Source organism: Lampetra fluviatilis, chromosome 46, assembly GCF_964198595.1.
Source record: "Lampetra fluviatilis chromosome 46, kcLamFluv1.1, whole genome shotgun sequence".
NCBI classification, from domain to species: domain Eukaryota; kingdom Metazoa; phylum Chordata; class Hyperoartia; order Petromyzontiformes; family Petromyzontidae; genus Lampetra; species Lampetra fluviatilis.
The window spans coordinates 5,365,049-5,383,146 of record NC_136320.1 but is presented as its reverse complement, the minus strand read 5'-3'; the positions used below and the strand labels follow the sequence as shown (position 1 = coordinate 5,383,146).

Below are 18,098 nucleotides of genomic sequence, written 5' to 3'. Positions count from 1 at the left end.
TAGTTTCCTAATTTTTTTGTTTTAATCATCAAGCCAAAGGTAAAATAGATTTTGATGGACGCGTTTTGATGGATGCGTTGGTTGTAACCCTACAGGCCACCAATGACCGCATGAGAACACGATTGCTGGGTTAGCACTCGATTAGCACGAGCGTCGTTTGGAGGGACAAGTGTGCACGTGCCGTGACTCACCGATGACAGATCTCACCACAGGCATGCGCCATCAGATACAGTACATCCAAACAATGCCAAAATGGAACATATTTCCCAGGATGGAACGCATACGAACCTTTATTACAGTTTAAGATGATTCCCACTCATTTGGTAAGAACGTTGCCCTGTTTTGCAAGCCTTTATTCAATCCTGATTTCTCCTCTTTTTGGAGTTAACATGTTGTGTAGAGAGGGCCATAATTTGGCAGTGCTGTTATGCTGATTATTCCTAAGAAGGCGAACCTGGTATATAATAACAATATTTGTTTTCATCATCATCATGAAGGTGCACTCCCAACGCCAATGACTTTCACGACTGAAACCTTAATTTAAAGAATACATTCATCAGGTTGTCTTATCGTCGTCATACAACGCGATTTCTGTAAAGCAGGAATCACATTATTCCGAAACACCAAGTTGTTTTCCTGTGACAATTTACGTTGAGCCTGCAACCTTCCAGCCCCTTGAAGTTATACAGGATGACCTTTATGACCAGGCCCCTTTGAGACTAAACGTCTCTTTTTTTTTTGTCTCCAACAGAAACCCGGCCGGGTTTAAACGAGGACAGAACAAAGGAGACAATAAAAAGAAGGAAACAGGGGGGGGTGGGGGAAAAGGGGGGCCGAAAATTATTGGCCATCGTGAATTAAGCCACACACCAAAGGCCGAGCGGAAAGGAAGCAAACAAAGGCAAAACGTTTTGTCGCAGACGTCCGGTCATCATCTCAACGACCGACCATGCGGCAGCCCGCATCCCGGCGGCAAGCCGCACAGGCTACGCAAAGTGTGCCCATGGAGGATGCGCCAAATGTTTTGCGCTCATTAGAGAAAGCGATCGGTGTTAGTCGCGTCGACAAAGCAAACGTCCATGCGAACACGCCGCATGTGAGTTGCACACGTCCAGAGAGCATGGGGGCGCGGCGAGTATTTATTTGACCGAGAAGAGGCAATGGCTGGCAATGTCGAGAGGAGCTGGGCAAGGCGAAGATGATTCTATCACACCTCGGCTTGCATTTGTATGTCACAGTCCTCGCAGAGGGGAGGTGGACACTTCTTCTGGTCACCTCGTAGACCACGCCTACAACACCTGGCAAGCCCTGGCAGTCACCAATTCAAGTACGAATCTTCAGACTCAAATCTGCTTAGCTTCCGAGATTTGATGAGTGTATCCAAGGTGACTTGGTTGTAGTATTTAACTCTAGTTTGTATCGTATTGTAAGGCAGAGCTCGTGTAATGCTTGTGTGAATTAGACATCTTTTGAAAGAGGACGTAACTGCGTAGCTCAGGGAACTAGCACCTCCGATTAGCACGGTTGGCTACGTAGAGTGTGAAAGAAGTTCACTAGACATACATGAGATCTTGAGGTCGATTCTCGGTTTGAACCATCCCGTGATTAAACTGAGCTGTCAAGCGTAGGGATCTCATTTCTCAATCTGAAATATAAGATCTTTTTGAAATGCAGGTTGTGCCTTCCTTTTATCTGTGAGATGTGATACAGCACAAATCCGTTGATAAATCTCATCGAGGCATTGTGACCGGAGGTGGCTTGGTGGCTCAGGGGTCAGAGGGCACTTGAGCCGGCACCGATGAGAGACTGGGGTTCGAATGTTGGGGCTTCGACCGCCCACCATCGACTCTGCAAAATTCTCGAGTGCGCAGTCGATGGTCTCGGCTCGGTCGCCAAAGACTTGGCAAACGAAGAAGTCGCACTTTGGGTTTTTCGCTCAATTCGGCAAAAATTCTAGCTGTGAGAACGAACACCATTTTCAGGATATAATGTGTACTAATCGTGACGTTTGGTTCTATACAGCATCGTTCATGCAAATTGCATCTTACAATCGCTGAGGAACCACATACAAGCTGGAGGCAGCCAGGCAGTGAGCCGGTGTCAGCGTGTGCTGTTTAGACGGGAAACAATTTAGGGGCTGTGGCGCAGCGCCCCTGTGACCTGCTCATGAGGAGCGCGGGAAAACAGCAGAGGGGCTTCACGAACGTGGCGGCCGCCGACATGAAAGACACACGGGCAAGGAGCGCGAATCAAGCGAGATGGCGACAGCGGTTATGTAAGGCCATCAAAAAACGTCCAATTACATTGCTGAGCACAGCTTCGCCACTCTGCTGCCACGTGAAAGATGGAAACTTTCATGAGAGAGCCGAACAGTCGTTTTGTGGCACTTCCCTTTTGCTTTGTCGTCACGATATCGGTAGCGATTGATTTTGAATTTGAGTGGCGGTTTAGGTAAACACAAAGAAGTTCTCCAGCAAGTGGGCCTCCTGTCAAACGCACACGGTGACTTTGTAAAGCAATCCGTGTAAATATTCACCTACCCACTGCGGATTCACGGCATGGGTGGAGTGACATCGCATGTGGAACCCCGCAATCTTGTGGTGGCCAGTTGATTTTATCCGCTGAGCGACCGATGTATTTCTGAGACAATCGACAAAGGATGCCGCTGGAAATACCTATAAACGTATGGTTGTGGGCATCTTGCAAAGTAGATATGTAGTCATGTCAGCGATTTGAGAACTTTCAATTATTTTTGAGGCTGACATTAACAAACTATCATCTCTGCATCAGATGCACGGTATAGGCATGCCATTTAAACTATATCAGTTGTGACCGTGTGATACAAATCACCTGGAATGCACCTACACTCATCAGCTCTCATCAGCTAAGCAGGCTTGAGCCTGGATAGTGCCTGGATCGGTGACCACCATTGCACCAACAGGTTGCCACGGGGCTCACAGGGCCCACGCGGTGGGGCAGGAGAGGCCAGAGCAGCAAATTGAATTCCCTGTCCGTGCTCCCCTCCTTCATCAACCCGCACTGACCAGCGTGGTGAAGTACGGTCCATTCCCCCTCACAGACCTCACGACGTCGGGAGGACGGGCCTCTTACAGAAGTGGATCGACAAACATGGGCGTTACATGTACTTAAACATAGATGAAATAATAGACTCTGGTGTGCAGAGCCTGCCCAGTAAAGATGTGCATGTGGTAGGAACCGTTAGACCAATGTTGGCCAAAGCTTGTTCAAAAGTTGGCCCAATATTGGCCGAACGTTCCATGTTTATTCAGTGCCTTGGTGATACTGTGGTCCAAGCGCTAGACCCACAGTGTTCTAAAGCTGCAGTCTTCGTGGCGATTCCAATTAGGGCTTGTTCTATGGAAAGGACTTGGCACCCCGTCATAGGAATGTAGAATTACCATCGCTGGCTCATGGCCCCCCAATGAAAATCAGCGCCACTCCGTCACTCACTCGAGTTGGGTGGGGGATGCCTTTGAGGTTCGAATTACTCGCAAAGGGGGTTGTACGGGAAAAAGTGAAACATTTACACGTAAAAAAGAAATCACTCTTGCCTCGTCCGTGCGAAAATATAGTTCATGAAGTGAATCCATTAAATTGACCACTTCCAGTGTTTGGTGTGGAGATGTGCATCGTCGGCTTGGGAAAAATGTCCGCGTGTGCAATCGCGCGCGCATTACGCTCCTGCGCTGCTCCTCTTCGCCCATCACCATCATTAATCATTTCCGATTCGCTGTTGGATGAATGCCTTTCCGCGTTGACACAACGGACCACGATCCCTTGCAGTTGCGATCCATCCTCCCTCCCTCCCCGCACGCCCTAATTACTCTCATCCCTCCCCCATCCCATTTCCACGTTTGTGTTGCCCGTACAGTACAATCGAGCTTCGGCGCAGTACACCGCGCGCCCGTTTCCCTTTCCCTGCAGCTAACGTCCGTGTTATGTTTGTACGGGCGCATACGCGTAGCCGAAGGCCAACATTAAACCAAAAGCGGTTTAAGCCGAATAAATCTCGCAATCGCACGTCATCGTGCGTAGCGAGCCGCCGCGGTGTGACGGTTAGCGCAGTGGGGACTTGCAGCCCAGAGGGGGTCGATTCAGTCACCTGGCGTGGCAGGTGACGACAGGGGTGACTACAAGGGTGCCACGATTTGTTTCTAATTCCCCCACCTATGTCCACCCAGAAGCATAAACGGGTTCACCACATTTTTACACGTCGGCTTTTACGACCAATATTACAATTCATAACCAGTTGCTCTTGAGTTCGAGCGTGTAGGTACAACGCGTTCTTTTAAACCGAAACCCTCGACCACCCGACACAGCCAATCAAAGTAAATTGTCACGTGAGAAAACATTCCAATTGATTTGGGTTTTCAGCAATGCGGAATGCTGAATCGCAAAGCCAATGTTTCTCGACGTTTTTACACTAATTGCTTGCTGCTCAATTTGCTTGATTCCTTGATAATTTCAATTTGTTGAAGAAAATAAAACAAATCAATTGGCATAATTGCCCACGTGACAACTTACTTTGATTGGCTGTGTCGGGTGGTGGAGGGTCATAGTTAAGATTTAGATAGCACCTACACAATCTGACCCATAACAAACCAATTGTGGGTTTCACCACAGTTAGCCGAGTGGCAGGCTGCGTGCGGCAGGGTGAAGCGTAGGCCAAAAGACTCTATAGTGGGGCTCTCCAGAGGTCCGGAGAGTGGAGGCCCCTTCTAGCAGCAGTGGCATTGGCGAGAAATTTCAGGGCTGCTCCTTCACCACTTCGTGTATTCACGTGTCTGCTTGTGTTGCCTGTGTGCGCCTGTGCTGCTTTCACAGGCGTTACTTACTAAAAACTCTACTACACTCTTTTTATTTTACCAGGTAAGGCCCACTGAGCTATTTAGCTATTTTTCAGTGCGACCTGGCTATCACAAATGATAGCCCAATGAAGTGGCTCATCATGTGTAAATTTATAGCAGCCAAAAACTCAAAACGCATGTTTTTATTCAATGTGGAGGGAAAAATCAGAGGATCCGGAGAAAAATCCACGCGACCACGGGGAGAGACATGAAAACTACAAATATACAGGCGTTGGGGCTGGGATCGAACCCACGACCTCCTGTATACCAGGCGAGGTAGTTAACATCTCCTAGCCACCGGAGCACCCGTTGGGTGTGTAAGTGTGTGCATGTGTGCTTGCATGCTTCACTTCAGTAATCCCAGATGAGAGTGAAGCTACCGTTGATGAAATAAATGCATGCATGTGTGCCTTCTTGCCTGGCTGCGTGATTTACTCACCTCAGTAGGATATAAGCGTGGAGAAACTGCCCATACAAATGCATGTATGTCGAAGGGTCTAAATGCGTGTGTATGCGTGTGTGCGTGTGGGAGCGGTAGTGCCACGGTTAGCACGCTGCGCTACGAGCCCGGCGACCCCAGTTTGATTCCTGCTCACGGCCAACACCAGTGACGATTTTCTGAATCGGTCATGGGCCTCCCCTAGGTCTACTCAGCCTCAAATAAGTATCTGGTGCGGTGTGTAAACAGTGCTACTGGGGAGACAAAGGCAGTCGGGCGTGGTGCTGGTCACCCACCCCCTTGTGTAAGATGCCGGTCTTCATATGTGCTCATGAAAAGCATTTGCCCCAACAGTCTATTAAGGCTGTACAGGGGATCTTTGTATTTGTCTTTTGTGTGTGTATGGGGAGTGGTAGTGCAGTGGAAAGTGCAATGCTCTACAAACCTGGTGACCAGAATTGTATTTCTGCTCACAACCAACAATGGTGATATCTGACCGAGTTGTGGGCTTCCCCTAGGTGGACTCAGACTTAATTGAGGAACTGGTGCGCTGTGTAAGCATCAGCATTGGGGAGACAAAGGCACCCGTGTATGATGCTGGCCACCCAGCCCCTCGTGTGCTGTGCCGGTTTTAATAACTATTCGCAAACAGCACTTTCCCAAACAGTCTGTTGAAGGCTATATGGGACGCCTTTGTCACTTCTCTTTGTGTGCAAGGTCGTACAGTGGATGACGTGCTGCACTAGGTATAATTGAGTGTGCGTATGGTCGAATGTGCTTGTGTGTGGATGTTGAACTTCTCTCGCACCGTACGTTGCCAACCGCGCTAACAGAAGGTACAGGGAAAGGACAACCAACTAAACACAAAAAGCGACTCTGAGAAAACGAGTTTAGATTTCAAGGTGCATAGCTCCAGCGGCTTCCTAATATCGGAAGGAAGGGCATTCCAGACGGCCGCAGGAGAGCATCTGAAAGCGCGCAATGTGGTGGCCGCCTTTGTTCAATGGCTCGCAAAAAGCCGCTGCGAGGATGACTGAGAGTAGCGTGATGGTTTATGCTCCTTGATGAAATTAGCAAGGTATTGTGGTTCATCTGTGTGCAAGAAATTTACGTGTGATGGGTGCGACCTTGTCACGTCTTCGGCGAGCACTGGACAGACACGGTGGAGTTTGTGTGTACGCGTGCGTGCTGCCCTCACCCCGGTTCAGAGTGGAGCTGCTGTTGATGTCCCCGGAGATGAAGGAGGACTCGGTCTGCTTGCGCACTGTGTCATTCCACATCCTCCGAATGCGGCTCTACACCGCACGCAACCATCACCGCGCGTCAGCAGTCGCCCTTGGCCCGCGACTCCACGCTCCACTCAATGACACACGCGCTCTGTTTTGTCTGGCCAGAAGGACACTTCTATACATGCGAACTATTAAACGAATCCCATAATACTATTTACATAATACACATTTGGACTCGGGCAGTCGCGTCTACGTGTGACTGCGTCTCAAGGTGATGTGTCCAAAGCCGTGGGCATTTTATTTGTATACAGTTGAGGTTAGATAAAATGTCTCGAGCCTGATTAATACGTGAAATGAGCAGATGGTAATTATTTGGCATCGCTGATGTCGAATCTATGGAGCGTTAGAAATCCTTTCATCATGACTCAAATCGCAACATGCAATTTTCAGGGTTGCGTGAGACGCAGCGTGCCTCCGTGCCTTAGCAGTGTTTCTAGATCCACATTTGCCGGTGTGGTCTTCGTGCAAGGCCACGTGTTGTGCAATTGGCAGCCTAAGCTGCAAGACCTTGTATCTTGAGTATCTCCAAAAATGTACGTGCTAAATTCCACATTTCTAGTGCCGGAACAAGTCTCTCCGGATAGAACACCCAATAGCGCCCTCCCACAAAGCGGTACTGAAGGGACGCTGGGCCAATTCGACCCTCGACCAGAATGTAATCGCAAGTCACTTCCAACCGAGGGTCACGTGCTTATCCACAGCACCACCCGGATGGATTGGGCGCACCACGGGCACGGGGTAGAACCACGCGTGTGACCTCCTGGGTGGCCTTGCGAGGAAGCGTTCGCACACGCATGTACACACACGCGTACAAAGACAAAGATCACCCCCGCATAGCCTAAACAGACTGTTGGGGCAAGTGCTGTTAGCGAGTAGCGCCTATGAAGGCCGGCACAGCACACGAGTGGGTGGGGGGGCCAGCACCACGCCCGTCCACCTTTGTCCCCCTCGTGGCGATGTTTACACACCGCACCGGGTACCGACCTGCGAGTTTGGCGAGTAGCGCGTGCTGTTCCTGGAGTTGGTGTTCTTGCTCGAGTTGTAGGAAGAGTCTCCACCCCATCCCCCGCAGCAGTCCGAGTGGCGGAGGCACTTGCTGTACTCCTTGCGCACCTGTGGGCACAGCACGGCCAGCTGTTGTTTAGAGCCTACGGCACGGGCCGGCGGGGCGCCACACGTGACTACATCGTCCCCCCACAGCTCTCCGATGCGTTTGCCGGCTGTGCCCGCACGTGTTGTTCGTCGGTTGTGCCCGCGCGTTGTTCGCCACGGGAGCTCTCAGTTCCCCGGGAGACGCTCCCGGCGCGTGCGGCGAAACATTGCCGAAAAAAAATGCGCATGCATGGCACAATCCGAAAAAAACAAAAGCGAAGAGCGCAGGTGTGGAAACCTACGCAGTAGGAGGTCCCATTAGTCAGCCCTGCCATTCGCAAGGCAGTAGGTGCGCAAGAGCCTAGGGCAGTGAGCGAGGTGCGGTTATGGATCGCAGGGACAGGTTTACGAGTTAACACGTCGGGCCAACACAATTGTTTTAATTTCACGCGATGTTTATGATCCGTAATTCTTTTAAGCGAAGCGCTCGCTTCGCGCGTTTCACGCTCAGCTGGTTACTTGAGTCACTTTAAACCCGGGCCAAATCGGATCACGTTACAGACGACTGCCAAACTCCGTATACACGAGGTCATATCTACCCGAAACGAACACCGAAGCAGATTAAACGGGAGCGCGCCCAAACACCAACCATCGGGAAGAGCGGCTTCGATAATTACGGTGGCATTTGAAAGGCTCTGGCTTTGGCCTTTTGGGCAGCGACGCGCTCAAAAGAACGAACTGCTCAGTTCGTGGGCACGGCCCCCGCAAGAGTTAAGGCTGGGTGCCCCATGCGAACAGCGTGAGCTTGCGCCCGGTGCTGTGATATTAAACAAGCAGATCGCAGCTGAGTGCCAGCCGCCCCCAGGGCTCGTGCTAGTGTCAGAATCTCGGTCACGGTCGCGCATCCGGCTTCCCAAGAGGCCTCCCGATCCAGCTGTGCCCCGGGCCGTACTCTTAATTAATCTGGCTCTCTCTATACACAGCACAGCATTGGGGAAACAACGGCTGTGTACTCCTGGGGGATTGGCTTTCTTTTTTCTCTCTTCTCCTTGCGCAGGGTAAACACTCACTTCCGTGTGATGCATGGACATCCTTTTTAAACTTTGCTCATCAGTTTAAAAAATATTAGCTTTGACATTGGAGTACAAATGGTGTGATGCGAAAAACAAAAATCTCACCATTTACATTCGATGAAAAACGACGGTACGGCCACCGGCTACAATGCAACGTGGGGGATATGAAAACCTTTTTAAAAAACGTCTCAATAATCGTACGTTTGTCCAAAACCAGCGGCCAGTTTTCTGAGGTCGCGCGGTGTATTTTTTCCTTCTCTCTGTTGGCGGCTATCACAGCCATAACAGCGCAGTCATTCAGAGAGGCACAACTGGGTGCAGTTACTATTCTGTGATGGCTCTAATTATCTTCAAGTCGTGACTTTTATGAGAACCGTTGCTCCAAAAATGGCCATTCCCGCAAGCCTGAAGGTTACTCCATCTCGGAGGAAATTACAATGGTTCCGTTAATAACATATTCCCAACACTTAAGACAGAGACGGAACATCACATCCACAGATGGGGAGTAAGTGATGGACTTCCTTTGTGTTGGGGAGCTGTGCATCCTCAATTGGCAGTGCAATGGCAGCCCTGGCACGGAATGACACGTTATATAATTACGGGAAACAGGGATCTTGTCCTTCAAACCTTCGGCACGGCAGCAGGCAAAACACATGTCTGCGTTTATGACGGCCGCCCTTGTGGTTACGATCAAGCGAGGCCTCCGTAAATGCACATTTTAATTGTTGGTGAGAGCCCATGCAGAAAAAAATTAAGAGAGACAAGCCAAATATACCCAAGTGAAATTTTTGTCACTTAAGAGAATTTTAAAAGGCATCCTGATCAAATCGAAATTACAATCTCCTTTTCATTCTCATAATACGTAATTAATGTGAGGATTTTGTACTCCCATGATTCTGACAGCCTCCGTAGGCTGTTGGCACATGAAGCCGTCAAGCGAGAGCCTATGAAACGTCGGCAGGGTGAAACTACCTCCAGGCTTGGCGGAACCAAAGTCCAATGGGCCGAGACCGATCCTTGTCCTCACCTTCTTGTGCTGGTGCCCTACGCCAGGCGCGCTGCAAGTCTCAGCGGAGTCAAGCTACAAAGACGCCGGCCTAGATTCATACTCCACCGGCGTGGATGCGCTCTCCGTGTGTGCGTAATCACGTGCTTGTACAGAGCTGTTAGCGTGCATTGGCAAGATTCGAGAATCACCCTGAGCATATGTGACAGCCGTGCTGATAACTGACAAAACCAGTAAAAAATATTCTACTGTGAAAAGCGAAGGAAAATGTTCATCTCGAATTTACAGCTCTGAGTCTGTGGTGGACATTCCACATTCCTTTGGCAGGACGAGTACACGAAGAGGACAACTCCTGTCGACTTTTCACAGAGCGGTGATTATTTAATCAGCTCCGGAGTGACGAGGAAACGTTGCCATGACACGTCCACCGTGGAGATGGAGTGCTGAAATCAGCTCGTGTGCATGCAGGAGACGGGTTGATCCTGCTGCCTACGTCTTCCTAGTCACGGTGCATTTACGGGTCGTCCCGCGCGTTGTTCAGCAGGGTGTCCGACGTTTCGGTCCGCACGCTCCCGGCGGTACAACCCGAGAAATACATGGAGGAGCTATCCTTGCCGGGCTGTTACATCGCAGCGGAGTGGGGAGGCGTTCATCCAGCAGTCGGAGTGATCACGGCTAATGATGATGATGACGTAACCCACAACCTTCGAACCGAGACGAAATATACCGCTGCGCCATGCAGGGTGTAGACTGCACCGTGATAAAATAATAATACGCCCACCCCCGCTATCCCTAGCCCTATGTTAGGTGGCCACATGGGCTTGGTGAAATGTACTTACAACTCATAGGGCCAACCCACAGCAAGCCGAGCTTGTTACAATGCCAGCCAGATTACCAGCTCTGGGGGCCAGCAGTTGGTGACCCTCGGTGTGCACCATCCGTGAGAACAGGGCCCCACCGGTGTAATGAGCCAAGGCAGCACGGCTAGGGTTGCCACCTTTGAGGTGTAAAAAAAAAAGAACGGAACCCATGATGGAGAGAAGAATTTCTGTTCGCAATGCTGAAGCTGGGGAGAGCTACATGCGAGCGCACTCTCTTGAGTGCTCCGTTGTTATTATAATCACCATCGCGCAACTGACCAACGACAGAAGTTGCGATGTCTCAGGAAGTCTCGCGCATAATTCCAGGACGACTGCCTCCTCAACGGGAGGACGGTCCTGGGAAACCCAGGACAGGTGGCAACCCCAGGTATGGCAGACTGTTCCTAGCCCACGGCTTGCCAACCCTGAGGCTGGTGCCATGGAATTATTGAACACGTTACAATTTGTTAATGAGAGCTTCGCACCTCTTTACGTTGAGGTGCTACAGTCAGAGCGACCCTGCGATTAAATGAAGCGTGGGGGAGGGACGGGTGCAAGTCGTTGTTGGTGGCTCTGAGAGGGCGGTGGAAATTGCACATTTCTATGGCAGTTGCCAGTTGATCCACACGACAGACCACCACCACCGTGCAGTGGTCGAGCAAATAATTGTCGGGCTGCAACTCCGCCCTTGCCACCTCACTGTATGTACAGTAAAGCAACGAGGGTGATGTTCATAGTCTGACCAGACTGTTGGGGCAAGTGCTGTCAGTGAGCAGCACCTATGAAGGCCGGCACTGTGGCACACTATGGGGGTGGGTGGCCAGCACCACGCCAGGCCGCCTTTGTCTCCCTCGTGGTGATGTTTACACACAGGCACCAAGTAGTCATTTGAGGCTGAGTCGACCTAGGTCAGGCCCAGGACCGTTTCAGAGAATCGTCACTGGTGTTGACCGTGAATGGGAATCAAACCCGGGTGGCCGGGTTCGTAGAGCAGTGCGCTAACCACGACACGACCGCTCCCCGTGGCTGAAGCACGAGAGGGCGCTTGTCAGAGGAAGACAGACACACACACACAAACCCACACATTGAGCAAGTTCTCTGCACTCCGAATTATTTTCTCTTTTCTGCTGCCAATTTTGATCAAAGGATAATTAGGTTTACATCATAATATGTTTACTCCACTCCTGCCAAACACGTTGAACACAAATGAACGTACCGTATTGATGTGACCGAGAAAAAATATAATGCGTTTCATCATCTCATCGACCATGATCTATCCACTGCTGCACAAAGGCCTCCTCGTGTGTCACCATCTGTCGTATTAAATTGGGCGCCGTGGTCGCAAGATGTTATCACCCTCGCCTGGTATGCAGGTGGTGGGTTCGATCCTGACCCTGACGCCTGCTGTATATTTGGAGTGTGCGTGTCTCTCTCCTCGTCATCGCATGGATTTTTCTCCGGGTCCTCTTTTTTTTCTTCCTCCTCTACATTTATAATCAACATCGCGAGCCTTTAGAGGATGCGGCTGCTATACATTTCCACATGATAAGGCACTTCCGTTGAGCTTTGGTTTGTTGCCAAGCCATTTCTGAAAAAGAGCCGTATAGCTCAGTGGGCCTTACCTACTCAAATATTAATATGCATATTATATACGTCAGAATCAGATTTTTTATTTAAACTGTAGGAATCGGATGAGCAAATGAAGCTATTTTTGTGGCATATTGTAATCTCACTTTCACCATATATCTTTCCATTGCTTCTTGTCTGTCCTGTCCCATGTATTACACTGCATTTACTCCATTTGCTAAAATGTAACAACTGCATCCCATTTTCTAATAACATTGCAGTGACAATAATAATGATCAGCTCTTTTGTCAAACCACTTCCCCATACTGGTCAGTGTGGGTTTGCGAAGTGACCAGTTCAGCTCTCGCTCGCCACAGACGTTAGCCGTGGCCGTCATTCGTTCCAAGCTTTCCGGGTTCACAGCAAGGCGCAATAAACCGCTGCGCCACCGCTCCCCGCACATTTACATATACGACAGCATAGAATTGGAACAATCAATTCTCACACGCACAATTCGATCGGTCGATCGTGAACGCAACAATGGATTTAAACTCAACAAATCATTATGTGTGCAATAGAGCAAATACGCACGGTGTATATTCTTCATGCAGAATTGTAGCGGGTTACAATCTAATACTCGTGCTCTTTATATGGCCAGTATGTTTGTGGTCTGTGTGTAAATGAGAAATGAAAGCACAATCTTTTACAGATAATGTCAGCCTCCTTCCGTGACAAATGTAGGCTTGTGAAATCTGTGTTTAATGAGGCACAGCCCTCCCCGGCTTCCACACAGTGGCACAGAGCGGAGAGTCTGGAAAAACCATAGGTCACGTCGTCAAATAAAGTCACTTCTGCCCATATTCTCTTGAGCGCCGAGCAATATTTCACTTTCATTGTGGGAACGCCGGTCTTAACCCAGTCATGCAAAGTTATCATTGTTCAGGGAAACAGCAGTGTTTCTGTACGCTCCGCACGAATCAAATAAACTGGCTGCATTCACCACAGCTCTGCACTCCGGGGCTCTCTCTGCTCTGAAGGGCCACATTACCTAAAAATGTTAGCCTACGACATACGTTATCGTCTGATGAGTTTCTCACCATTTACGTAAAGTGTTAGAATTATTTGATAGATACTGGTCTGCCCTAAGCCAGTGTTCATGGCCAATGTGGCGAGCGGTTTCTTTTTTAATTATCCGTCTTTGCCGCAACGCTGCCAAAAAACAATCCATGCGAATAGTTTGTTTGTGATCTGAAAGTACGCGAAGAAATACGTACGTAATGTACCAACGGAATTAGACCGCTATGAACAGCCACTTCACTCTCGTCATGTGTATGCATCCGTGCATATGTGCACATGTGCACGGACACATTGTACCACGCAAGTGATCATTTATAAATATTAAGTTTTCTCTTTTATAGCACCTCAGTGCTTCCTGCACATGTGGGGACTAAAGCTAAACTATGTTTTTATTTTAGAAGATGAGGCCCAATAAGCTATATAGCTCTTTTTCAGAAGCTAGGTGGCCACAAATGATAAACGAAGTACGCAGCCCCAAATCCATCTACAAAAATTGCTGTTATCCAGGTCTTTTTTTTTTCACGGATAACAGGAATTACGCGAAAAAAGTAAAATCCCATTCTCCGCATTCACGCGTTGGGCGAGGCACAGCCAGAAACAGCCGTCCGTGGCCACTCGACGAACGCCCTCTACGACAGTTTCGTTTTTAGTTTATAACCATTGTCGACGTTGTCCCTGTTACCGTTACCTTCTTCTGCAGGATGCAGTGGAAGATGAAGATGAACATGCCCTGGAAGGAGTTGAAGATGGTGAAGAGGTAGGCCATGACGAGCGTGGCCTTGTCGATGAAGAGCAAACCGAAGACCCAGGTGAGGCCCAGCAGGCAGAGGAGGGCGATGGCCCCGAGCACCCACGACCTGCCCGACAACAAACGACACCGCGAGCTCGCTCTGACTAGATGCTCGGCACGGCCGCAAGGGTTGCCACCTCTGAGTTACAAATGCCAAAAAAAATATCTCGCGATACTCAAAGTAGGGGGGGGGACCACATGTAAATGCATCGTCTTGAGTGGCGTATTATTATTTGAGCAACTCACGTTCAGAAATGATGTTTTTGTTTGTTTTATGTCCCAGGACAGCTGTCTTAAAAAGAGGACGATACTGGGAAAACCAGGACAGATGGCAACCCTAACTGCTATGGTCGGGTAACACACACTAATGTCCAACGTCTCCGGCACCACACACACACAGATCGCGTTACATTTTAACTTTAATATAAAACGACGAAGACATATCATGCATACGCATGGATTCCGTAACGCTGTCCAGCGTGCGTGTGGCCTCCGCTGCATTTCGTCAGCGATAACAGCAATCACTCTCGCGCCGGGCAAGTGGAATGAGGATATCCGTAGGCCGCGATGGCTTGGATAGCGGCTCTGCTGGGGAGTGTGCATGGTCAACCCTTTGATCAGTGCGGCCGGTTTTCTCTACGGAGAGCCCCGAATAGCAACACAACTTTTTGTATAAAGTTTCGAATCACATTGGATGCTCCTTGCAAGAGTTATCGTGCCACCAAGTTACGGACAGACAGGCAGGCGGACAAACAGGCGGGCGGATGGCGCTAATGCATGAATGCTTTCGACCTCAGTTGGAAAGCGTTATAAAGCAATAAAGAAGACACCCTACGTCAAACACAAACACTGCAACCACCTTACGCGAGTACACGGCTTTGCAACAATGCCTTTAGAAATGTCTACCGAGGCACTGCACGCAAGCAATAAGCGGCTACAGTTTTGCCAACAGCAAACAAAGAGGGATGTGCAGATATAAACGTATGGCGAACGTATTTAACATAGGGGAACTACGAGAAAGCCACGGACACAGAAAAAAAATTGCAGATGCACATCAAAGAGCAGCTGGCCAACGTTAAGATATTCCTTGCGATGTCTTGGGAGGCCTGTGTCACATCTACACGCGGAGATCGATTCACGGTGTCCGCGAACGGTCCATCCCGTCTCATTTCTCTGTTGGTGAAATCGTGTCAATGTCTCCATCACCACCGGCAGTGGAGATGTGACAGCTGCCTCCACTCTGCCCACGGTTGACTGTTTCCCCTCTGTGAAGTGTCGTGATTTGGGCTTCTACTCTGCCTTTGACCGTCTCGTCTCTCTTTGTGAACGGTCTTCATTTGCACGTCCACAAAAAGTGTCATCTCAATATCCCTCTCCAGTCTTGTAGAATAGTTATCCATCATCATCGCCCTTTGCTGACTGAAAAAGAAAATCTTAAAATTGTCAAATGGTCCACGTGCACTCTATATGTGTACCGTCTTGAGCAGTGGCGGCTCCTGATAAATCTCTCAGGGGGGGCAAATGTCTGGATGATTTATAAGGATAAGGTCCACCCATGCAAAGGATAAATTAACAGCTTAAGTATGTAAAGGCAACTTCACTTCTTTAATATTAATGAAAAATAAAGTGACTCTTACAATACATCTTGTTTGTTTCTATACTCACTATTAATACAATCCACTCAAGTTTCTTTAATTAAAGATTCCACTAGGTGGCGACAAATAACATTGTTGGATGAAACGTGCTTACGTATGATGACGTAAGCACGTTAGTGCGAGCCCTCCCGGAAGCCATAGAGAATGCATTGTAGCGCCCCCCGTTCGAAAAAAAACATCTTTGAATGTAAGTCTATGGGACCACTTGGGGCGATTCTCAGCCGGAGTGAAATCGCCCAAAAAGAGGCAGTACTCCACAAAACGTGACATGACGCTGATTGGACTATATCCAGAGGCACAGTGACGGCTAGCGTGACTCTGTGGTTGAATGACATTGGTGGTGCGTCGCCCAATCGCCCTAATGAAGAAACCGCCCCTGGTCTTGAGATGTGGTTGCATTAAGGGTGCGTCATGAATATAAATTGTATCGCGTATATTGTATATGACAAAAGGTAAAGGTGCAGCCTTGCAAATACTTCCTCTCACATCTGCTGGCGGACTGAGGCCTCCGCTAGATGGAGCTCCAAAGAGCCCCTCTAGAGAACCCCTCTAGAGAACCCCCCAAGAGCCCCTCTAGACTCCACGAGGGAGCTCTAGAGTCAGCCTCTCTCAGGGGGTCATGTCGCTCGACTCTTCCACGTGCACCTCTTCAGAGGTGAGTACCCACATTCGACCTCACCGCAAGTGACCTGCCGACGTATGAACTGTGGCATCACTCGTCCATACTGCTGGGTGGACAGAGGCGGGTGTGTGTGTGGGGGGGGGGGGGTTCAGAACATTGCCCGCTGTCTCCACTGCCACGCCGGGAGATTGAATCGGCACCCCGCGGGCCGCAAGTCGCGTGCGCCGACCGTTAGAGCCGTGTCAGCACGCTGTGCTTACCCTACAGTGGAGCAAATTGCAGTCGCCAATGCATTTTGTCAACATGTGATTCTGGGTCTGTGGGGAACTTTCCACAAGCACGACAAGATGCTCACATCAGTGCTGCTAATCGCGGACGACGCGAGCTCCACTGCGTGTGTAGACGGGGCGCACTCTGCGTGCACTGACTGCGGATCTCGTTTAAATGCATGCATTGCTGCTGAACAGAGGGGCGGCTTCGCTGGTGAACACAACCACAGTGGGTTATTTTGTTTCAGTTGGGAAACACGAACGTCGTCTATTGATGCCACGGCCTCTACAATTCTAACTTTCTATCCATGCTCTACGTTCATACAATACCGAAACACAAAACCATCTTCAAACTCTATACAAACTCATTTATATGTGGAAACACAGAAATGAGTGCTGCTTACACAGTAATCTCTAGATTATAAGACGCATTTCCCCCCTGTGTTTTACATGTATAGTGTAATAGTGCCGGCTGGTGGACAGCAGCGGCAACTGCGGTGGACAGACAGCGCACACGCCGGTGAGGGCGCGAGCACGGCGTGTGAGCAGAGCGGAGGAACTGGGGCAAGGGTCACTCCGTCTGGAGGCCCCTGGAACCTGCCGGCGGGTTCGAGAAGGGAGGCGCGGTCAGGGCGGAGCCAGGCCGCACTGCCGGGAGCATAAAAGGAGCCGAGAGCGGGGGGCTCACGGCTGCCGGTGCTGGGAGTGGACTCGTCTCGTTGTCGCTGTCGTCTCGTCGCCGCTCAACGTCTCCGCTAGACGCTGCGCTATGAAGGAGAGCAGTTGGCTATCTCAGTCAGCGCCGTCAGTGCTAGACGGCCGGTGTTGTGTACAGGCTGGGCTGAGCTACTGGGGAGAGTGTGCGGACGAGACCGTGGAAGTCGCTAATAAAGAAAGTGCCTCCTAGAAACTCTGTCTCTGAATCGTTGACACTACACATCTAAAGTTGGGGCTGCATCTTATAATCCAATTTGTATGTGTCTGTGTGACCAAATTTATTTAGCTTTATTAACACCGGGAACAAGTTTGGAGTGTGTCTTACTTTGAAAAGTGTCTTACCCAAGTAATACGGTATGCGCTTGAAATTATAGATGGGCACACGTCTGCCCTATTTGGACAACTGGGCACTGAACCCTGCAATCTGCAAAGGGAATGTGAAATGCTACATTATCAATCTGCGCCAACGCATCTGCACGCATGCTGTCCCATCCTTACACTGCCATTTGACGACGTGAACAATGCACGGCCGCGTATTAGCAGTAGCATTAAGCAGCCTGCTGCTTGCTTTGAGGCCCTCTTTATGGTGATGGCATTAAGTGCACAACGCGTGGCTGCTTACTCGGCATGTAAATGTTTGTAAGGGGCCCAGTGAGAGTCATGAATATCCGAACGAGTGCGCGGGACAATAGACTCAACAGGTCGCCTTCAGGCAACGAGACAAGATATATCGGAGCCAAATGAATAACAAAAAACAAGAATGCGATTGCAACCT

The 18,098-nt window shown here is 49.7% G+C and overlaps 1 protein-coding gene across 21 annotated transcripts in view; it reads right to left on the bottom strand.

The window, feature by feature from the left end:
* Nucleotides 1-18,098, bottom strand: part of LOC144947689 (adhesion G protein-coupled receptor L2-like) — a 343,364-nt gene that overhangs the window by 10,404 nt on the left and 314,862 nt on the right. For all 21 annotated transcript variants that reach the window (XM_078876983.1, XM_078876984.1, XM_078876969.1 and 18 more), the window contains 3 exons: nt 13,959-14,127; nt 7,581-7,709; nt 6,506-6,602 (listed from right to left, as the gene is read on the bottom strand). In XM_078876983.1, the coding sequence (XP_078733109.1) occupies nt 6,506-6,602; nt 7,581-7,709; nt 13,959-14,127 (395 nt within the window). The remainder of the gene's footprint in view (nt 1-6,505; nt 6,603-7,580; nt 7,710-13,958; nt 14,128-18,098) is intronic.